Source organism: Larus michahellis, chromosome 1 (genome assembly GCF_964199755.1).
Source record: "Larus michahellis chromosome 1, bLarMic1.1, whole genome shotgun sequence".
NCBI lineage: Eukaryota > Metazoa > Chordata > Aves > Charadriiformes > Laridae > Larus > Larus michahellis.
In genome coordinates, this window is record NC_133896.1 from 85,526,652 (window position 1) to 85,545,587 (window position 18,936).

Consider the following 18,936-nt stretch of genomic DNA (forward strand, 5'->3'; position numbering starts at 1 on the left):
TCAAAAAAAAAATCTAACGGAGGAAGAAAATAGGTCTTGAATATGTTGCAAGTTTCTTTTTGCATGTTTTCCCATCATTTACAACAGAACTTCCATACTCAAAAGAAAACATATCCTTTTAGTGAAGAAGCTCCATTTCTTCTTCCCTTGAGATGACAAACAACCTTTAAACTGGATAAACTCTACTTCACTTTCATTCATCAAGAAAGTTTAACTTTGAGAAGGGCAGCTTCCCAAAATAATTACTCAGGAACATTCTTATGCTAGGTTTTCACTACTGCTTATTTTTTTATTGTGTACGAACATCCTCTGGATGTTACTGTGTATGAACAACTAATACTGACAGTGAATACAGAAGGACAGCAATATATTATTAAGAATTTTTATAGCAATATTATCAATACCTGTAGGAAATGCTGCCCAAGCAATAGCAGGGGATGTAGTCTGCTTTTCACCATTTCCGAACTCATAACTCTCTGCTGCCTAGAATTATGAAAAAATTATTGTTACATATTTTACAAAATGCTATAAATTCCTATAAAAACAGTTGAAAGTAGTTAAATTTAAAAGTTACGTCATCCAAATAACATACCTCAAACCCTCCAAAGTCATCGTCGTCCATCTTTCAACCGGTACTGGAATATAGCAGAAATCTTGATTTAAAAACAAAACAAAAAACACCCCACTAAAATGTTATATCCCCTTTACTCATAAAATAGCAATAAAAGCTTTGTAAAATCAAAAGGTACAGTGTTCATTTTAAAGGACAGACTTGTGTAGAACAAGTCACTGTGGTCAAACCCTAAAAGCCCAGCAGCAGAAGTAATACAATGCTCTTCAATCCAGGAAAGTGGGTATATTTCATTGGCCAGTCTTATAAGAGAAATGTGCTGATTTTATGATCAACTAGGAGTCAAAAGACAAAATTAGTCATGTATTTATACTTCAGTTACATGGCAGATGAGTAGAGACTTTCCCTCGGATACAACTGCTACCTAGCTTATCTACATGCTCTTCAAAAACCTCATCACATTCCTATTTAGAAATGAGTATTCAGTCTTTCATCCAAGTACCCATTTCCACAGGTTAACTGAAGTCTTCCATACTTGTAAGTTCTACAAAAGATTAAGGGATCTAAATAAGAACTTTTTCACAGAAAGGATGTAAGGGTTGGAACTGCAAGATCTCTCTTAAGAAGCACTTTTTTATTGATCAAGACAAAGAAAATGGGTATTTTACAATGGAATTTGAGTATCTTCAAGGGAAAAGACAAGCACTGCCCATCAATATTGTCAAACATCTTTTGAAAGCAAGAATATAGAAAAAGCATTCCAAGATAGGAAAACAGAAAGATGATACTCTAAAAGCTGTATCTATTGCTCTTAATTATAGCAGGCAAGTCTCAAGTACCTCAACAAATGGTACTGAAAACAGTAAACAACCTGGTCTGGATATATATTAAAAAAAAAAAAAAAAAAGGCCATAAGTAGGATTCCTGACCATCAGATTCCAAAAGAAAGAACTTTCTCCATTAATAATGAAGATCATCCAATTAAATGCAATCATGATCTACCATGTACTTCGCAGTTTTGTGTTTATGATTTAAAATATGAAAATATTTTTCATTGTTAAATTGCTTTTCCAAATCAGCTCTGTGATTAAATCCAAAAAGATTTCCTGCTTTCCCCATCTCTTCTTAGCTGTTTGGCAACATCAGCACAAACTACAACTTAGAAAAAGACTGTGGTGAATTTCTGGAAATTTTTCTGCTACCACAGAGGTCCTTCGCTAGGTTTCATGGAGGGGCTGATTTAGATCTTACAAACTGATCAGCATTTTTGAGCCATAGCCCTGAATTCTGTGGCATTTTGATATATTTATAGTTAAATTGCAATTCCTTTCACAAAAATGCAGAATAAGTTACTGAGCTAATGAAAGTAACTCAAGATATATATGGCTGTTCAAGAAGGGTATTATATGTATTCAAAAAAAATAAATCATTCTGATACATGAATGAAGAATTATCCAAAAAAACCTTTTGGGTCTTTACAGAATAGGAAAATATTTGAAGAGTTAATTGACTTCAGTTAAAATAGACTGTAGGCTGGAGAAACTTTTATTACTGTGAAAGCACACGCTCAGAAACAGAAGAATTCAAAGGGTTTGGAGGAAGTCTCTGAATTAAAGTATTAGAATGTCAGAAGGAGACACCTTCATTTTATATCCGCTGCTGAAAATTACTACCAAAAAAAGACTTCAATTCAAACACACGTCTTCCAGAGTTTAATAAATCAATTTCCAAGTTCTTATTGATGAACTGAGTTTAAAACACCACTATCACAGCGCAAGCACACAGATTCAGTTACATTAAAGAAGAGTATTGTCCAATATTCCCATGTGTTATAAGAACTAATTATCTTTTTAGGGACTGCAGGATTGCAAGGGGTTTTGTTGGTTTTGTGTTGGTTGGAGTTTTGTGCTGTTTTATTTTTAAGAGAGAAAGAAGGTAGTTGGGTATTTTTCCCAACAGTGTTAACCTTAACCAGTCACACATTCACGCGTTGCATTAACATTCAGAGCTTTAATATATAACTGAAAAAAATAACATGCACAGACAAATAGCAGCGATGGAAGTTGTATAGATAGAACATCACTGCTGAAGCAGACAGCAATGCACAAACAGCTGAGAACATCAACATATTCATGCTACCTACTATTAAACAGACTGGTGATTTATATAAGTAGTGCAAAATGCAACATTCAAGAAGCAATCAGAGCAGTCAGCTGGAGAAAGAGAGGCTTTAGAAAGGCACATAGGTATTTTATCCATGCACAATATGTCACATAGTCCTCCAGGCTCTACGCAAAGTTACTTTAGAGGACCACAGCAGATTTTCTCCTCCAAGAGCAAGAGACATTATTCCTCTCGTCACAGAACGGGTTATGCCTCAACTGGGGAAAGTACATTCCATACTCAGCTCTGTGTTTTACAAAGACAAACTGGAACAAGTTCAGAGGAGTGCAACAGGAATTAAAGCAATTTTGGAAAGGCACACTAAAATTTAGAGGCTTTTTTTTTTTTAAAAAAAAAAAAGGCAAACAAAAATAGCTATAAAGTACAAAAAATAATATTCTAAGAAGTGATTAACTACTTTCATGTATCACCAAATGTAGCACTGACACGAGGTAATAAAGGACAGAAGCCTCTGTAGGCAAAATGTGTATTAAATACTAGCGAGGCTTTCCAGGAACGCAACATAAACCGCTACAAAAAAATGTGTAAGAACCTGTGTATACATAAAACAGAAGTAACGTTTGATAGAGAAAAAGGATGTAGAGCAGAAGAAAAAAAAAAAAAAGAGACCAACTTGTTATTGAATCCATCATCTCTGTTATTACATTTCATATACAGTTTTCGTAAGCCTGGTAATGATCACAAGACTATTTTGACCTAAGATTACCTTACTCCACAAATTTTAACACAGACATTTCATGGCTGTAACCACCTGATTAATCTATGAATTATTCCACACATCATTTAAACGGAATAAAGGAGAAACAGACTCCAAGCAAGTCTCAGTAGTATCAATGGTGTTTTCATGCCTAAATGTGAATCATCCAATAGGAGTTCTTTGGAGATCCCACAGGAATTCTACGCTAAGTGATTCTCAACCAGTTAGGAAGGACTGTTTGCTATTTGTCCTTGTATAATGTATACTCATACATGTGCACGCACCTCCGTTTTCAAAAACAAAGCTAAGTTTTTAGTCCATCAAAAAGAAATCATGATTTGTTTATGTGCTTTGCTGTATCCAACAAAGAAAAAAACCAAAATCAGAATGAAACTGGCAAATTTAGCATATATCACAAGTAAGCAGGAAGCAAATTAGGATAGAAAGAGTGAATTAATTCTTGAGGGATGCTGGCATAATGCACTTCAAAAACTCAAAGGCTGAGGTGCTCTTTTCAAAGAGTGATAGTGCAAGAGCTCTTACTAGGAGAGGTCTTTCCAAAAAAGATGTTTTTTCTTGCATATAAAGAAAGGGGTGCCTTCTGCAAGAACGGAACAGGGCCAAACCAATGCTTTAGGAACTGTTTGGAAAAAAATTAAATCAAGCCTATTTTTAGCTAGGAGTCCTCAAAAGTATACATGCATTTAGCTCGAAAAAAAATGTTTAAAATGTTAAAATAATTCGTTATAAGCTTAATCGATAACAATGCTGAAAATATGACCAAATACACAATTTCTCAATTCCACCCCTTATTCTGGTGATGGAAATGCATTTCTGGTATAAATAAACAGCAGAACTATCCTAACACTTCACACAGAACTGAAACAATTTTGGGAGCAGCATTTTTTAATCAATCATGTATTCCAAAATGGGTAATCAGACTTTTCTTTTCTCACAGACTAGGAACATTATTTGTGGCACCGGAATAGGAAAGAATACATTAAGTCCTGACAATCTGCAGAACGATTTAAAAAATAACACAAAAAACCTAAACAACCCACACAGTCTTACCATGACTAAATGTGGTCTCTTAAAATATGTCTGATACTGGAATTAAGTAACTGTAAAATTGGGCAACAAGAAGTCAACCTCAGAATTACAGATTCATAGAAATTATGGTTGGAAAAGACACAGTAGGTCATCCAGCCCAGGCCATTTCCAAAACATTACAGTTCTCAAGACAGTCATGTCCTAAAAGGCTTGAGAAGCTCTCCAGCACACTCCTGTGAAAAGAAGGAAACTTTTCATGGACCACGAGTACATAAGTCACTGCTTTTCCAGCAGTTTTTATTCCTCAAATCATACAATAATTTAGGCCAGAACTCAGACCAGCAGCTCATACAACCCAAGCTCCTGCTCAAAGCAGGGTCAACACTGCATTCGGATCAGGTTGCCCAAGACTTCCTTCTCTATGACTGATCACAATGCATGATAAATATATTCAAACACAGACACTGAGATCCTTGCAAGCTTTCCTACATAAAATGCAGTCACCAAAGCCTGACCATCAGCTTAACATAGGTCATGAGAACTTTGGGAAATGCACTTAACTGACAGACGTACCAAAATCATGGTTTTATACTCAGGAAGACCAAGAGTCATTCATAAGGAATAAGACAGAAAAACGTACACTGTGAAAAAAAGCCTCTCTTCCCCGTTCCAACAGTTAGGAGGAGGAGGAATGGTGTAATCCCACCAGAAATCCCTGTATTCTTCACATCCAAAAGGCAAAAATGGTAGAGAGACCACGCACTGAATTAAGAAGAATTCTTCATCCACTTAAAAGTCCACCTCAGGATAGTAAGAATTCAAATTAATCAAGTCTCAATCTATTACTTGATAAATCAAATATAAATTTGCCTCAGTAGCAAAAACAACTAATTTTGCCAGGTACATTCAACTGGACAATATACTGCCTGCAATTTTGTGTAAGTAGCTAACTTACTTGCAGAACTTTGTACATTTTAAAGGAACAACTTACAGGGCATATTGCTGTCTGTTTTGTCAGAGCAGTATATGTGGAGCTGGCTGAGGGTGGGGCTGCTGTATTTGTATTTCTGGCAAACACTGTCAGTGGTTAACCCCTACCTATGACAACGTATGGGTTTTACTTGCATGGTTATGCTTACTAAATGACTCATTCAGTTTGTTCAATCTAGGACAGGCTTATTAGCTGTTTCTTCACCGGACATAACGCAGACTGCATTATTTGAAGAATAAGTCTTTGGTCGAAACTGCAGGCTCCAAAAAGCCTATCCAAAATAAATATGAGATTAAAAAAACCCAAAAACAATAAAATGAAAAAGTAGTCATTTAGAAAGCATATATACTGGCAATACCTTTGTGATAAAGAGCAAAACGGATGATAAATTTCTGTATCACGAAGTTCTAATCAGCTCACGTGTACTGTTCCTCATGGCTCTTCTGCCAAAGCTCCAAGCACCTTTTAGCAAGTTTAAAACACAAACTTTCTTCTTTTTACCCAGCTGATACAGACTTTTCTCCTGATCTACACCAACTGCAGCTGCAGAACAAACATGTGGCCTCTTAACAACTTATAGTAGCTACAAAGTCATTAATTAGAAATTTTTGATTACAGAATACACATATCCCAAAGGACACATAGCCCAAGAAAAAACAGAGTATGGATGTACAACATAATCAAAACTAACTTTAGAGCATCTGTAAAATTTTCTTAAAAAAAATAATCTTACTTTTCTCACTTCACTCCTGCTTGAGATCTCAGCACTAAAAGTAATTTGTTTAATAACACTTAGACCATAAGCAAATGAATACTTTTCATTTATTATGGCCAGGAATTCAGTGGCATGAAAAACAATATAAACATTACCAAAGACCACTGTCAAAACTAAAATTGAACAATAGCTACTGGCAGAGGTTTTGGGGGTTTTTTGTTTGTTTTTTTTTGGTTTTGTTTTTTGGGTTTTTTTGTTTTTGTTTTTTTTTTGCGATTGAGATTGTATTTTTTGAGATTGTATTCTAACTTCCCTTCCTAGCAGTAAAGCTAAATTCTTTTAGCTTATCTGTCAGGTATCAATTTCTAAAAATGGTAGCTGTAATCAGGTACTGAAATCCAGGTGATTTGTCCTTTTTTTCTTCAAAAAGAATGAAACAATATGATGCAGTAATTCTGAATCCTTCAAATCAATGGAGAGTTCAATCCTTTTAGTGTTTTATTTTTATAACTTCCAATTCTGTAATTTACCTCAGCAATATCTTGTTTGCAATGAAAAGCTTCTCCAGACTTTTTTCCCTCCCGTATTAAGTAGCTGACTATACAGTAAAATTGAATGGAAAAATTTCCTACAGAGATAGCATGATCCATGTGGTTAACTTTCACTTAGTGGTTTGTTATTTAATGAATAGAATTCATAGTCTTGTTACAGAAAAAGAGTATTCTGTATTGGTTTTAACCAGAAAGCTCTTAACAGCTCCTAAATTCTGCATTAAATTTTCAGTATTTATCATCTGCATCTAACAAGGAAAGTATACAATTGAGCAGGGGCTAACATCACAAGACCATGACGACATGAGACCAGAGGGAGATTTCGGACTGTCTTTCAATTTGGAAAGTTAGACTGCATTCATAATTACAATGAACATGATTTTAAAAAATCTTGGAAGTAACAAAATTAACACAAGATTTACATAAGAAACTAAGAGTTTGTGCCAAAAATATAACAAACTAGTTACAAAAGAAGAAATTAGGCTAATTATTTCCTCGGAGATACTTGAAATTCTTTGACTGTTAAGCAATATGATCGAGTGCTTATTAATGAATTTTGGATAAACTATAATTTTTCAATGAGATATCTATAAGACTTCTGTCTAGAACCAAAGGTAAACATTAGGAAGACGTTTTAAGAAGAAATAGAAATATAAACTTTCTATCGTTTCAGACAATGAAATGGCCAAATAAACTTGGAAATCCAATTAAGTTTTCTACTTTTTTAAAAGTGGGGGGGTTTATGGTTCTCAATTTTTGGTTTGGGTTGTTTTGGGGGTTTTTTAAGTCATTTTAAACCACAACACAAGGCAAACACAGCTTCAAAATTTTAAGTAAAATGAGAAAATCAACTACTTTGGAAAGTATCATTTAATATTATTTGAACCAATGAACTGTTGCCAAATGCATATAGCATCCACATCTCTATATTAAGAGATGCAAAATTTGATTTCATGCTACATTAGAAAAAGAAAGCCTACTTCTCTCTTTTTTTTTTTTTTTTTCCTTGAAGTAAAGCATCTAAATCCCTGTAGGTATGCAAACTTATGTCTGTCTGTACATACAAGTTGTTAAGGTGGTTAGATGAGGGGACTGAGAACCTGTAACATCTAAGATCCAAGGCTGAGACTGAAACAAGAGTATTTCTCTTCTTCACTCAAAGAATTGCCTTTTTATCTTTCAATCAAACAGACAATACCAAGGCTGTATGCCCTACCCATATCATGAGATAGTGAAAATCAGGTACCACCAAAACGCCAGTGTTCTCCATCATGTTACAGTGTATACTTAGTCATATAATGGGATATGTAGAAAATCCCCACCACCATGAAGCATTACACCTATAAGCTCCACAATGAAAGGCACAACAACATCACAGTAATTACCTGTATTTGAACATACAACAGAAGCATGCCCAATCTCATATTAAAAGGAAGAGACTTCAAGGTTATGGGGAAAAAGAAAGAGACGACAACACAGAACACATCACAGCAATTTTCTCCTGGGAAGTGAGGCTGGTTCATTTCAATCCCAGTACTGCCTTAATAAACACTCATAAATAAAATATCTTTTTAATTAAAAAAAAAAAACAACAAAGCAAGCAGATGCAAAACATCACCTATTTTACAGTAGCAGTTGCTTATATTACAATTGATTCAACTGAAATCTATAGGACTTCTAAGATAAATGCAAGTCTGGCCTTTTGTAGCTAATTCTTTTCCACAGCCCAAGTAAATCAATACAATTGAATATATTCAAGGAATCACTGAACAAATTTAGTTTGGAATCATCTCAGGAGGACACCTGATGCAACCCACCTGAAATCAAGGCCACCTTAGACACTATATCAGGTTGTTTAAGGCCACATACAGTCAAGTTTAGAATTCCTGCAAGGACTCCAGTCTAACAAGGTGACAGCAGTCAAACACTACAGCAGATACGCAGAGACTTTTCTTTTCCTATTCATGTTTGTCGTCTATTAATTTATCCATTTATTCCAAAGAGTCTCCAGAAAGTTTAAACACTTAGAGATGAGAAGTGCACATTAAGGAATGTGACAATAAAAGTCAAGGATTGATTTACACAAAACAGAATATGTAAAATAAATAAACAGCTAAAACTTTTCTATCAATTCCTACGGTGAATTTAAGAATTAATAAAACAAACAAACAAAACAAAACCAAACCACAACCACCCCCCAAAACAACCAATAACAAAATTCGTTTTACCGCTTAGTCCTTTTCTCAGGAGATACCCCCTGGACCACTTTTATTTAAAAAAAAAAAAAAAAAAGGCATTTTTAGAATAATGAACCACACCATGTGATTAAAAACCAATAAATATAGCTTTTATAAGCATCATAAGGGTGGCAAAATTCTCAACAACTGCATAAAAATCACAAAAAAAACCCAAAACTTCTCCTTTTGATGGATAAAGCCCTTATTAAAGAAATTACAATAAAAATATTCTTTACAAATCATATTCTCATCTGAAAGGTACTGAGCTAATATGAGCAAAAAACTGAAATTCCACAAAAATAGGTATAATCTGGAAAATCAGTTCCACAAAAATTTGTGGTTTAGAACTTGTGGGTCCTCTTCTTCAGCATACACTTTTGGCTTTTTTAAACAGTGCTTAAGGCAGGAAAAAGCAACAAAGTGCAAGTGCCAAGTCCATTTCACTTCCCTAGATCAGATACAGCTTCACAAGAAAGAAAGTGAGAGTTCCATTTTTACCCACAAGAACAAAAAGGGCTCTGATAGCTCCTACTGAGAAGGTTAAGTACTGGTTTTCAAATTAACCTAAGACATAGGAGAGGAAAAAAACACCACAGCCTTGTGTGGAAAATGCATTCAAGGACTGGCAATTCCTCAGACATATCCTACAAGAAACTAACATCAGAAAACTTCCGAAACCATGCTCTGTGAAATCTGCTCTCTGAAAAGCTATTAAGAAATGTATTTGTAAAAGGTATGGTGTACTGAAGTAATTTAGAATGCTATTCTGTGAGTAACAAAAAACAAAAGGATACAAACTGTGAGCAAAAGAAACTACTAGTGGGGAAAAAAGGTGCAATATATAGATAGAAACTGCATGACTTTCACTCATTGTTCCTGAAATCTACATATATATAGAATCACCAAATACATGGTGTGCATTTATGTATAGGAAAGAACGAATATAAATTGGGAGAGAAGTGCTTTCTCCTAGATCAATAAAAAGGTGCGAACCCTAGGCCAACATCTAAAATACTACTCTGCTTGTGATTCAGAAATAATTGCTGAGGTTGACTTTAGAGTATTTCCTGAGGTAGAGGTCTACCACATGCATGTAGCATTTTTGTTTCTATACCAGACCACAACCCAGGGACCACATGGGGATTCCATGTGTAACCATAAGTACTCAGAGGATAGCATCATTCAGAAGAAAAAACTTTGCAAGTATCATAGTGGTTGTTTTTAGCACATATTTTCAAATAAAAGGCTGAAGAGAGAAAAGGTCTGTATACTTTGGCTTCCAAATGTCTCGGTCACTGAGATCTATCTACGGCCAGAAAGAAAAAAACCAACAAATTGCTAACAAACCAAATATGGATTTCATTCCAAAGGGTTACCTATTGACATGAGTAATTATACTAACACATGTGCTTCTTGACTGAGGATCTTTTTTACATTTTTGCCCATGATTCCTTGCCAGCTTGTCCCAACTTTAAGAATTTTCCACTTAGAATATACCAACTTTTTCATTCTAGATATCCAAAGATAAGTTCAAAAAAAAAAAAAAAATCTTATCGACTCCAGCAGAAGTACCATATTACCATATTATTCACCTTATTTCTTTGTCTCCAGAATCTATAGCCATTTTCCCAAGACTTAATTCTAACAACTTCAATAACTCAAGATTTTATAAAAAGTCCTTCTGAGGTCTTTATTCTTCACCATAATTGGTTTCTTGTCACCAGAACATGACAAGACTGTTGTTTTGTTTCATCAAAAAAATAACGAATCACAGCTAATTTTTCAATTTCTCTAATGTCCTTCTATAAACTTCCTCTATCACAAATATCTTTTTCCTTCAAAAGCCACACACTTTTACAAAATGTACATGAACTGCTGTGGTAAGTCTGACAAAGCTGATACAATTCAAGCATATTGTGTTTTCTGAAGGAAAAACCTCTCCCCTCACCAAGCCTTCTCCCCATCTGCCCTCAAAAAACTCTCAAAAAGTAGCTTGAATTAGACTGGAATGAACATTTCTGTTATGCAAATCGAGGCAATAGAATATTATCTATAATTAATCAACATCAAGTCCAGATCAACAATCTCTGTAACCCTTATTCAGAATAATGATAATCAGAAGCCCTGGAAATTAGTTTGTACTCTGCAAAAAAAGGTAAGAAAAATGTGACTTGTCATCTGCTAACTAGGTCACAAAGATCACACATCAACGGCCCTGCAAACGCCTAAGCAAAAGTGACCACAGTAGGCTAAAAACTAACTCCCATATATAAAGTATTCTTACTGTACTAGCAACCATAAAATTGGACACAGTTCTCTAAAGGACAAAGCCAGGGTGTTTTCAGAGTGGCAGAGGGATCTAGGACAAGATCTATAGGACAAAAGTCAGAATAGTGAAAATTCTGACCAGATATTGTCACAGGCTGCCCACAGACACCGTGGACTCTTCCTCCCTAAAGATATTCAGAACTCAACTGAACCGGGCTCTGAGCCACCTGCTCTAATGAGACCTGCTTTAAGCAGGGGTTTAGACTAGAAAACCTCCAGATGTCACTTCCGTGTATGGTCTATGATTCAATGCTTTCAGTTTTATCCAGAATAGCATCGTTTAAAAATAAACAAGTAAAAAAAAAATCCAAAATCACAGTAGCACAGAAGTAGAGACTGTAAAAAAAGTGAATCCATCTTTGAGACTGTTCTTCAGTTGAACTGTACTACCAACCCAGGATCGTTTTAGGACTGGATTTGCTAATGACAAATGAACCAACTTCAAGAAAGGTGCATCCAAGAAAGAGTACCTCTGGAAATCTTCACTATTGTAGGAGGGACAAAAGTAGCAAAAACCCAATGAAATATTTTCATCATGAGTTCAAAGAAAACATGTCTTACATAAATCTCTGTACTCAACAGAGATGTTTCTTGAAGAAGGCTGAAGGAAACATAGCATGCTCGATAAACTTAAGAAACAGAGGGTTTAAAAGTAAAATAGAAGGCTCATAGGTATTTCAAATGCATTTCCCCTTAAAATATTAGCAAGCTTCAAGAACTTAGACTAACAATTTAAATACTTTCGCTTCTCTGTTCTTTTCTGTTAATATCCAATATTCCTAAATGCAATTGATTCTTTTTACTTTTAAATCACACTAATGTGTTTTACTAGAACTTAGAAAGAGGCATCTGTATGATGAAGGGACAAGCCTTCCAAGGGTAAAAACCACCAAGTTCTGCCTCAAGGGAACTTTGTCACAGAATTCGATGTCTGAAAATAGAAGGTTTGACACAATCTTAGTAAGACTTAGAGCATCATAGCAACAATTCAATATTGCAACACATCAAGTGAAAACAAGTCTTTGAATACATGCTGTTATGGATGTGCAGTAACTTGTACAAATAAACATCATTAATGTTAATAAAAGAGTGCTCAAGACCCTACATTTTAAGAAAGAATACACCCTTTACAGAAAAAAAAAAAGTCGGGTGGGTATTTTTTTGATTGGGTTTTTTTTTCATTTTAATCCAAGAAACAGGATAGGACTAGGTTTTTGGCATGATCCACTGCCTAAGAAAATTCAGTGCTGAGTGAATCACTGATTCTAAAAAACACCACTACTTCCACCAGAAAAAGAATCTTTCATGTAAAAAACAAAGCTTAACAATTCAGTAGATCACCTTGAAATGTAGTTAAAATGCAACTTTCTCCCCTAATTAAAAATAAAATAAAATAGTAAAGGTCAAAATATAAAGGATGCTCAGTAAAACTGATAATTAAATATTATGAAAAGGATATTGTTTTCCTTTAACTTGTATATAGACAGTTTGCAAAAACCACAAAATTTCAGAGTCTACAGAATATTATTCTATCTTTATGTTAGAAAAGCTGACAGGTGACCACGGGTAAACGAAAAAAAGATCTCTAGCACATGGTAACTCTATTATGAAAAGCAGGTCATGATACCAATTATACTAAATAAAAATAAATAGCATTCCTTTATAATTACTGAACATCTCCTAATAGACAGAAAGACACACTTTTCCAATTAATAAAACTCCTTCCCTCAGCTTCCTCCACACCCTGAAAGTACAGTAGTTCTCATAGGTACATAGTACTAATTTGAGGCAAGAAAAATATATTAACCCATTTCTCTGACATGAGATGATATTATCAAAAAGAATAAAAATTATGTCTCAGATTTTCAAGTCTTGGTGATCTTACATGCCTCAGCTGGTAGTCTTGAAACAGAACACCTTAAATAACCATAATAATATTCTTCCCCCTCCTCACCCGCAACCACCTACTGGAAATTCAGATTCTATGTAAGTTTAATCTAAACAGTGAAATAAAACATGACTGGTCATTCTGAAAACTTTTAATCCTTTGTTTTACAAGCTCTGGATATACTGTTAGAAGCAGAAAAGACCAGGCATTATTCCCTTCCACATGGAAAGAAGAGTGCATCATCATTGCACCTTTTTCTCCCTTTACTAATACTTGAAAAGAAGATTTGATGAATTTTTGTTCACACATGAAGCAGACGAATTTGACTTTTCATACTCTCCTAAAGAGAAGGCTCCAGTCATGGAGAAACAACACAAGACGTAGTTTTAAATTCATTTTCATGACCCTCATAAAGCAACCTCAAAAGGTTTCACATTGTGCAAGTCCCAACCCTTGAACAAGTAAAGCAAAAATGCTAATTTTCTTTCCAACAGAAAACACAGCTGCCAGAATGTCTGTGCACATGATCTCTCCTTTTTTTCTTCTTAATTTTTGGTCTACTCCTAAGCATGTAACACAACACTTTCATCACATGACCTTTGGCCAAATGGATATTATCATAATTGTATGTTCTCTGTTGCAATCAAGAAAAATGTGTTTACTTCTCAAGGAAAACGCTGATTGCCATTGATGCTTTTGTAATATGATGAGGAAGCTGGGAGCAGAGATCACAGATCAGGCCAGAATGAAAATGGGATTAGGGCTCAACACCTAAATCCTTTTCAATCAGAACACAATGCTTTGATATAATTTCTTTCTCCAACTTGATTCTTTATACCAACTACACATTTCTAGAATACTCTTCTTCTCCAGTCTCAAAGCTTTCGACAAAGATGGTCAGGCACTACTGTGCCCATTTCAGAAAGACTTTTTCTAAGAGGTCCCATATCCAGCAAGTTACCGGGACATTTAAGTAATTAAAGTACCAAGTATGTGATGAGAGCATTGATATCAAGAATATTACTCATCAGTTAACAGTTAAGCAAAAATTATTTCTCATTCAAGAGGAGATAACCCCCCCGCCCCCAAACAAACAGACAACAAGATGCCAGCCAGATTCTTCACCCATCCTATAATCCATTCAATTTTGTCTCCTTCCCTTGCTAGCCTACAAAGCTAGGCAGGGAGCATGCCAGGCACGCCCTATAAGCACAAACCAAATGATTTTTCTTTTCCAAGATCCGCACAACTTCTCCTCAATTCTGTTAGCAGCTAAAATATCATCATATATCAAGGCTTAGCATGCAGATCCTTCCAGAAGTAGAAAAAAAAAACATATTCTGCTATGCCACTAGGCAGACGTTGATCCCTTTCAAAATGCCTCTGCCTTCTACAATACTTCTCTTTGCAGCAATGATGGCATTCATGGTAATGTGGTATTAGAGCAGTAAGGTATATCCCTCCCTGTATTACACTAGCATGCATACACACAAAACCAGATAATTCATAAAACATACATTGCCTCACCGCTGAGATGCGGAATAAATTGGATGCACAATGTTTATGAAGTATAAGCAATATATACAGACAAGCCTCCATTCATCACAGTGCGCCTAATTCAAAATGCTCCACGTCTTCCCAGACTAAGAGAAATAATTGTTCTTTCTACCATGTAATTTATTTCAAATCACAATTTTGTATATCCTCAAAGACCTTTCCTAAACTGTAAATAAATGCATGCCCTTGGAAATAAATTCATACCTAACAGATATTCATCCTAAAGTATAAATATACGATGCATATAGAATACATACACAAGAACAAAATAATAACAAACTGCCGTGAACTTATATATAATATACTTGAGAATTCATTGAATTATTTAAGTTAACAAGGACCTTATATATTCACAGAGCTTAATAGCTTTTGAAACCAGCACTGTTTAAAGAGAACTCCTGAAATTTATCCAAAAATTACTATGCAAAAGCGATCCCTTCTGGCAACACTGAGAAAACAGGCAGAACATTCAGGTTCCAAAGACTAAACTACATGTAGAGTGATATCTTTTAACTACATTAATTACTGCGCAATTACATAGTCTTTAGTCAGCAAAATTCCCAATGAAGACAAGTTTTGCTTGAATAAAGTCAGCAAGTAAAAGCTTGACTATTTTAACAATAACCATTAATACTGCATACTTACACTCAATAATAATAATAAAAACAATGCATTTAACAATTAAAAGTTCCAGGTAATTGCTATAATTTTCTTTAGAGACTTGAAGAAAAAAATGTATGTAAATGGGCAACTTCAGCTAACACAGACATTTTCTAAAATATCAGACTGATAAAGAAATATTAACAGAAAAATCTATTTTCCCTCACTCACACGTACACTAGGCTACTTCTGTAATCAAACCACTATTTTCCCAGGACAAATATTGCTGAGTGCACAACTTCTATGGAAAATTATTATCATAAACATATCACTAAATAAGAACAAAGAAAAATCCTTTTTTTAATCCAAAATGCCAAAATAATTTTAAGAAATTCAAGCCTAGTGCATTTAATGAGAGCAGCTCAGAACACAGTCTGGCTGTCTCTCACCAGGATAGTGAATGGGAGGTGCAGTCTGCCAGAAGACTATAACTAAATTCAACTCTGCAAACTCTTGGTCTTCTTTCACTCTTCCCTCACTTTTTTATTTAGCATGTGGTTCTATAATTCAAACCTAATGGAGGAATCAGGATTGGATTAATAAGCAAGAACTATACAGTAGCCTCTGCTGTAACAATGATACTGCCAGTGTTCTGTCCTTCATCAGTTTTACCAACTCCAGATGTTCCATAGTCATTTATAGTTTAACCAGGTTAAATACAGATGTGTGCATTTTTCCATGGGATCCAATGCTGACATACAATTAAATGTATTTTGACTTTTTAAAAATAAAAACTCTTATTTATTATCTAGACTTATAAACTAGACACTGTAATCAAATCATACTGTATTTTACGCTATGAGATTTGAACAATTTAACCATAATTGCCACCTGAAGACCATTTAAAATAAAAATGTGTTGGTTTTGCAACAACTTTGTTAACCTCTTTTTTTAAGAGCTCAGATATGTTAGAAAGATAATCAATTTCTGAGTATGTTCTACATATACCATGTAGATCAACAGTAATAAAAAGTGACTTAACTTTTTTATAACTATTTTTTGAGCACTCTTGCTACTCAGTATTCTTTATTCAACTTTGATATCCATCCATTTTACTAAAACATGTCTTTAATACAATTCACATCACAATAACTGGATAAATTAACTTCCAAAATCCTTCTTAACCAGAGTCTGGAATACATTAAGGCAATCCAGCAGGTCAGTATCTTTACCCTTGTAAAAACATTTTGAAACCTTCTACTGATAAATTAATTTTCTAACAGTATCACCTTGTCCCCTTTCAAATGGATGACAAAGCTGATTTACTTCTAAAAATATGCACTGAAAATATCAAGGATTTATATTGCATACTTTCTGCTTGCTATAATTAAAAAAAAAAAAACAACAACAAAAACAACCAAAAAAAAAGCCCACAAAAAAACAAATCATAACTCCTCAGCTGTGCGCATACCACTGGGGCAACATATGTGTCTCTGTGTATGTGTGTGTGTGTGTATATATATATATATAAAAAGAGATAGTGCGCACTTATTTTCAGAAAGTAAAACAAAAAGTATCTACGTACAAAGTCTTCAGGACATACAGTCAAATTAAATTTAATAGTTTCCAAAAACAAATATAATTTGCCTCTATTTTGAAATTTTCCAGCACATTAATTCCTGTCTCTTCTCTTAAAGAAAATGTGGTTCTTGAACCAATATTGCTCTTTCAACCCCAACAAAGGACAAGTCAGGCCTCTTCGTAAACATTAAAGGCAGTTCATGCATGCATTTATAAGGATAACTACACCAAATCTCAAGTCCCTTCAACAGCAATAGTTAGTTAGCTATATCATACACTTTTTAAGCACTCACTAAGTAGAAAAAAGTATTCATAAAAATCCTAAAACAGAAACTATTTTTTATCTTCTAATAATAAAATGAATCTGATCCTGGAGTATCAATATCTCATTTTACCATTCATCATAAAGTAATTAATATTAAATTTATGTATGAATTGTTTTTAAATGGACTGTAACTTTTAAACAAAAGTGTTTTTAAATTCGGTTTCTGAGACCCTTTCAACAGCCATTTTACAATGTTACTAGACATGAGTGCTAATCAAGTGTGCAAGAACTTGACCAGCGGGGAAAAAAAAAAAAAGAAAAAGTAGTAAATCACACTGGTTAAAGTTTCACATGTAATATGAGAAAAACTTGAGAACCCAGCAGCCAAACATATCACAGGCCACAAGACTTGACTGAAAAGCAGCATTTCAAACTAATTACAACTTTTCCTCAATCTATAGTTGATCAGGCCAAGACACCGATTTTCACTCCGGCAGCTTATAAACTAAAAGCAAGTTGACTGTGCCATGTATATCACATGGAAACCTCTTTGGAAGCTCTGCATTATTTCAAAAGTTGCACCCCATGGAAAGTCCTTTTAAAAGCTTAACTGGCAAGTGTATGCTAAAATATTTTGTTTTCCATCTAAAACGACACTGAATTCCAATCCTCAGAGACAGGATTTCCAGTTTATTTCTCTCTATACACACACACTAAACTCAAGAACTGTAACATAGGAAAGTGTTGTTAAAGTTTTGAAAAAAGAGTAAGCCTAGTCCAAATAAGTTGACTGTAAGTCTCTTTTCCTCAGAAATTAAAAAAAAAAATAAATCACTGGCCTGTGTTCTGCGATAAATAAAAGATATTTAACTGAAAACTTAGTATGTAATATAAAGGATACTAAACCAAATTCAAATTAATGCAATTCAAATCTTTCCCTCAAGCCCCATCTCAAGATAAATGAAATCAATTCTAGCAGTGTGTTCTGGCAAAGTACTTAATGAGAAAAAATTCAACTGTAAAGAACTACAAGACCAGGTTTTGGCAACACTACATAGAATATCGGATAGCTTTTACCTACATTCACATTATTCAAAAACCTTGAGACATGGAATGAACTTATAATTATCTAGTACCTTATTTAGTATATTTCTTTATAAGCTAACAGAACTTCAGAATCACGTACAGAAGGAACTGTAAACAACAAAATCTTCTCATGGTACTAGTTGACAGGTTTCAAACAGATATAACTCTATAATCAATACTTTCCTGATTACTTTGTATATAAATTATTGGTGCCCCCCAATCTATAAAGATTTCAATTGTAATTAAAGCAACAAGAGATGGTTCTTTCTTATTCATTTCCTTACAATTTTTTGTGTTCAAAACTAATTTACAGACAAATAATTCTTCTGATTAGAAGCAGGATCTTGCATTGGCAGCACGGTTCAACACCACCTTATTATTTCCCAAACAATCAATTCTGTGCAAGAAATTACACTATAGCAAAATCTAAAGCAAATACACCCAAGAACAAGCACAGCATATAAGTAGTCTGCCGACTTTTTTGGCTCTGAAACATATGAAAATACACCATTCCATAGGACCTCTAATGGAAAGCAGAAGAGGAACGGCTTAAGGGTGAATTTAGCATTTGTCTTTACTTGTCAAGGGCATCTATACATACTTACATAGACAGCAAGACTATTTCAAATGTATAT

General features: G+C 34.4%; 1 protein-coding gene across 5 annotated transcripts in view; it reads right to left on the minus strand.

Moving 5' to 3' along the window:
- CCDC91 (coiled-coil domain containing 91) overlaps nt 1-18,936 on the minus strand; it is a 149,689-nt gene that overhangs the window by 122,846 nt on the left and 7,907 nt on the right. For 3 of the 5 annotated variants that reach the window (XM_074589674.1, XM_074589695.1, XM_074589705.1), the window contains exons 2-3: nt 593-635; nt 405-483 (exon numbers count right to left, since the gene is read on the minus strand). In XM_074589674.1, the coding sequence (XP_074445775.1) occupies nt 405-483; nt 593-622 (109 nt within the window). In that variant the 5' untranslated portion in view covers nt 623-635. Of the gene's footprint in view, nt 1-404; nt 484-592; nt 726-18,936 lie in introns of those variants that run through there. The other 2 variants (XM_074589684.1, XM_074589715.1) reach the window with 2 other exon arrangements.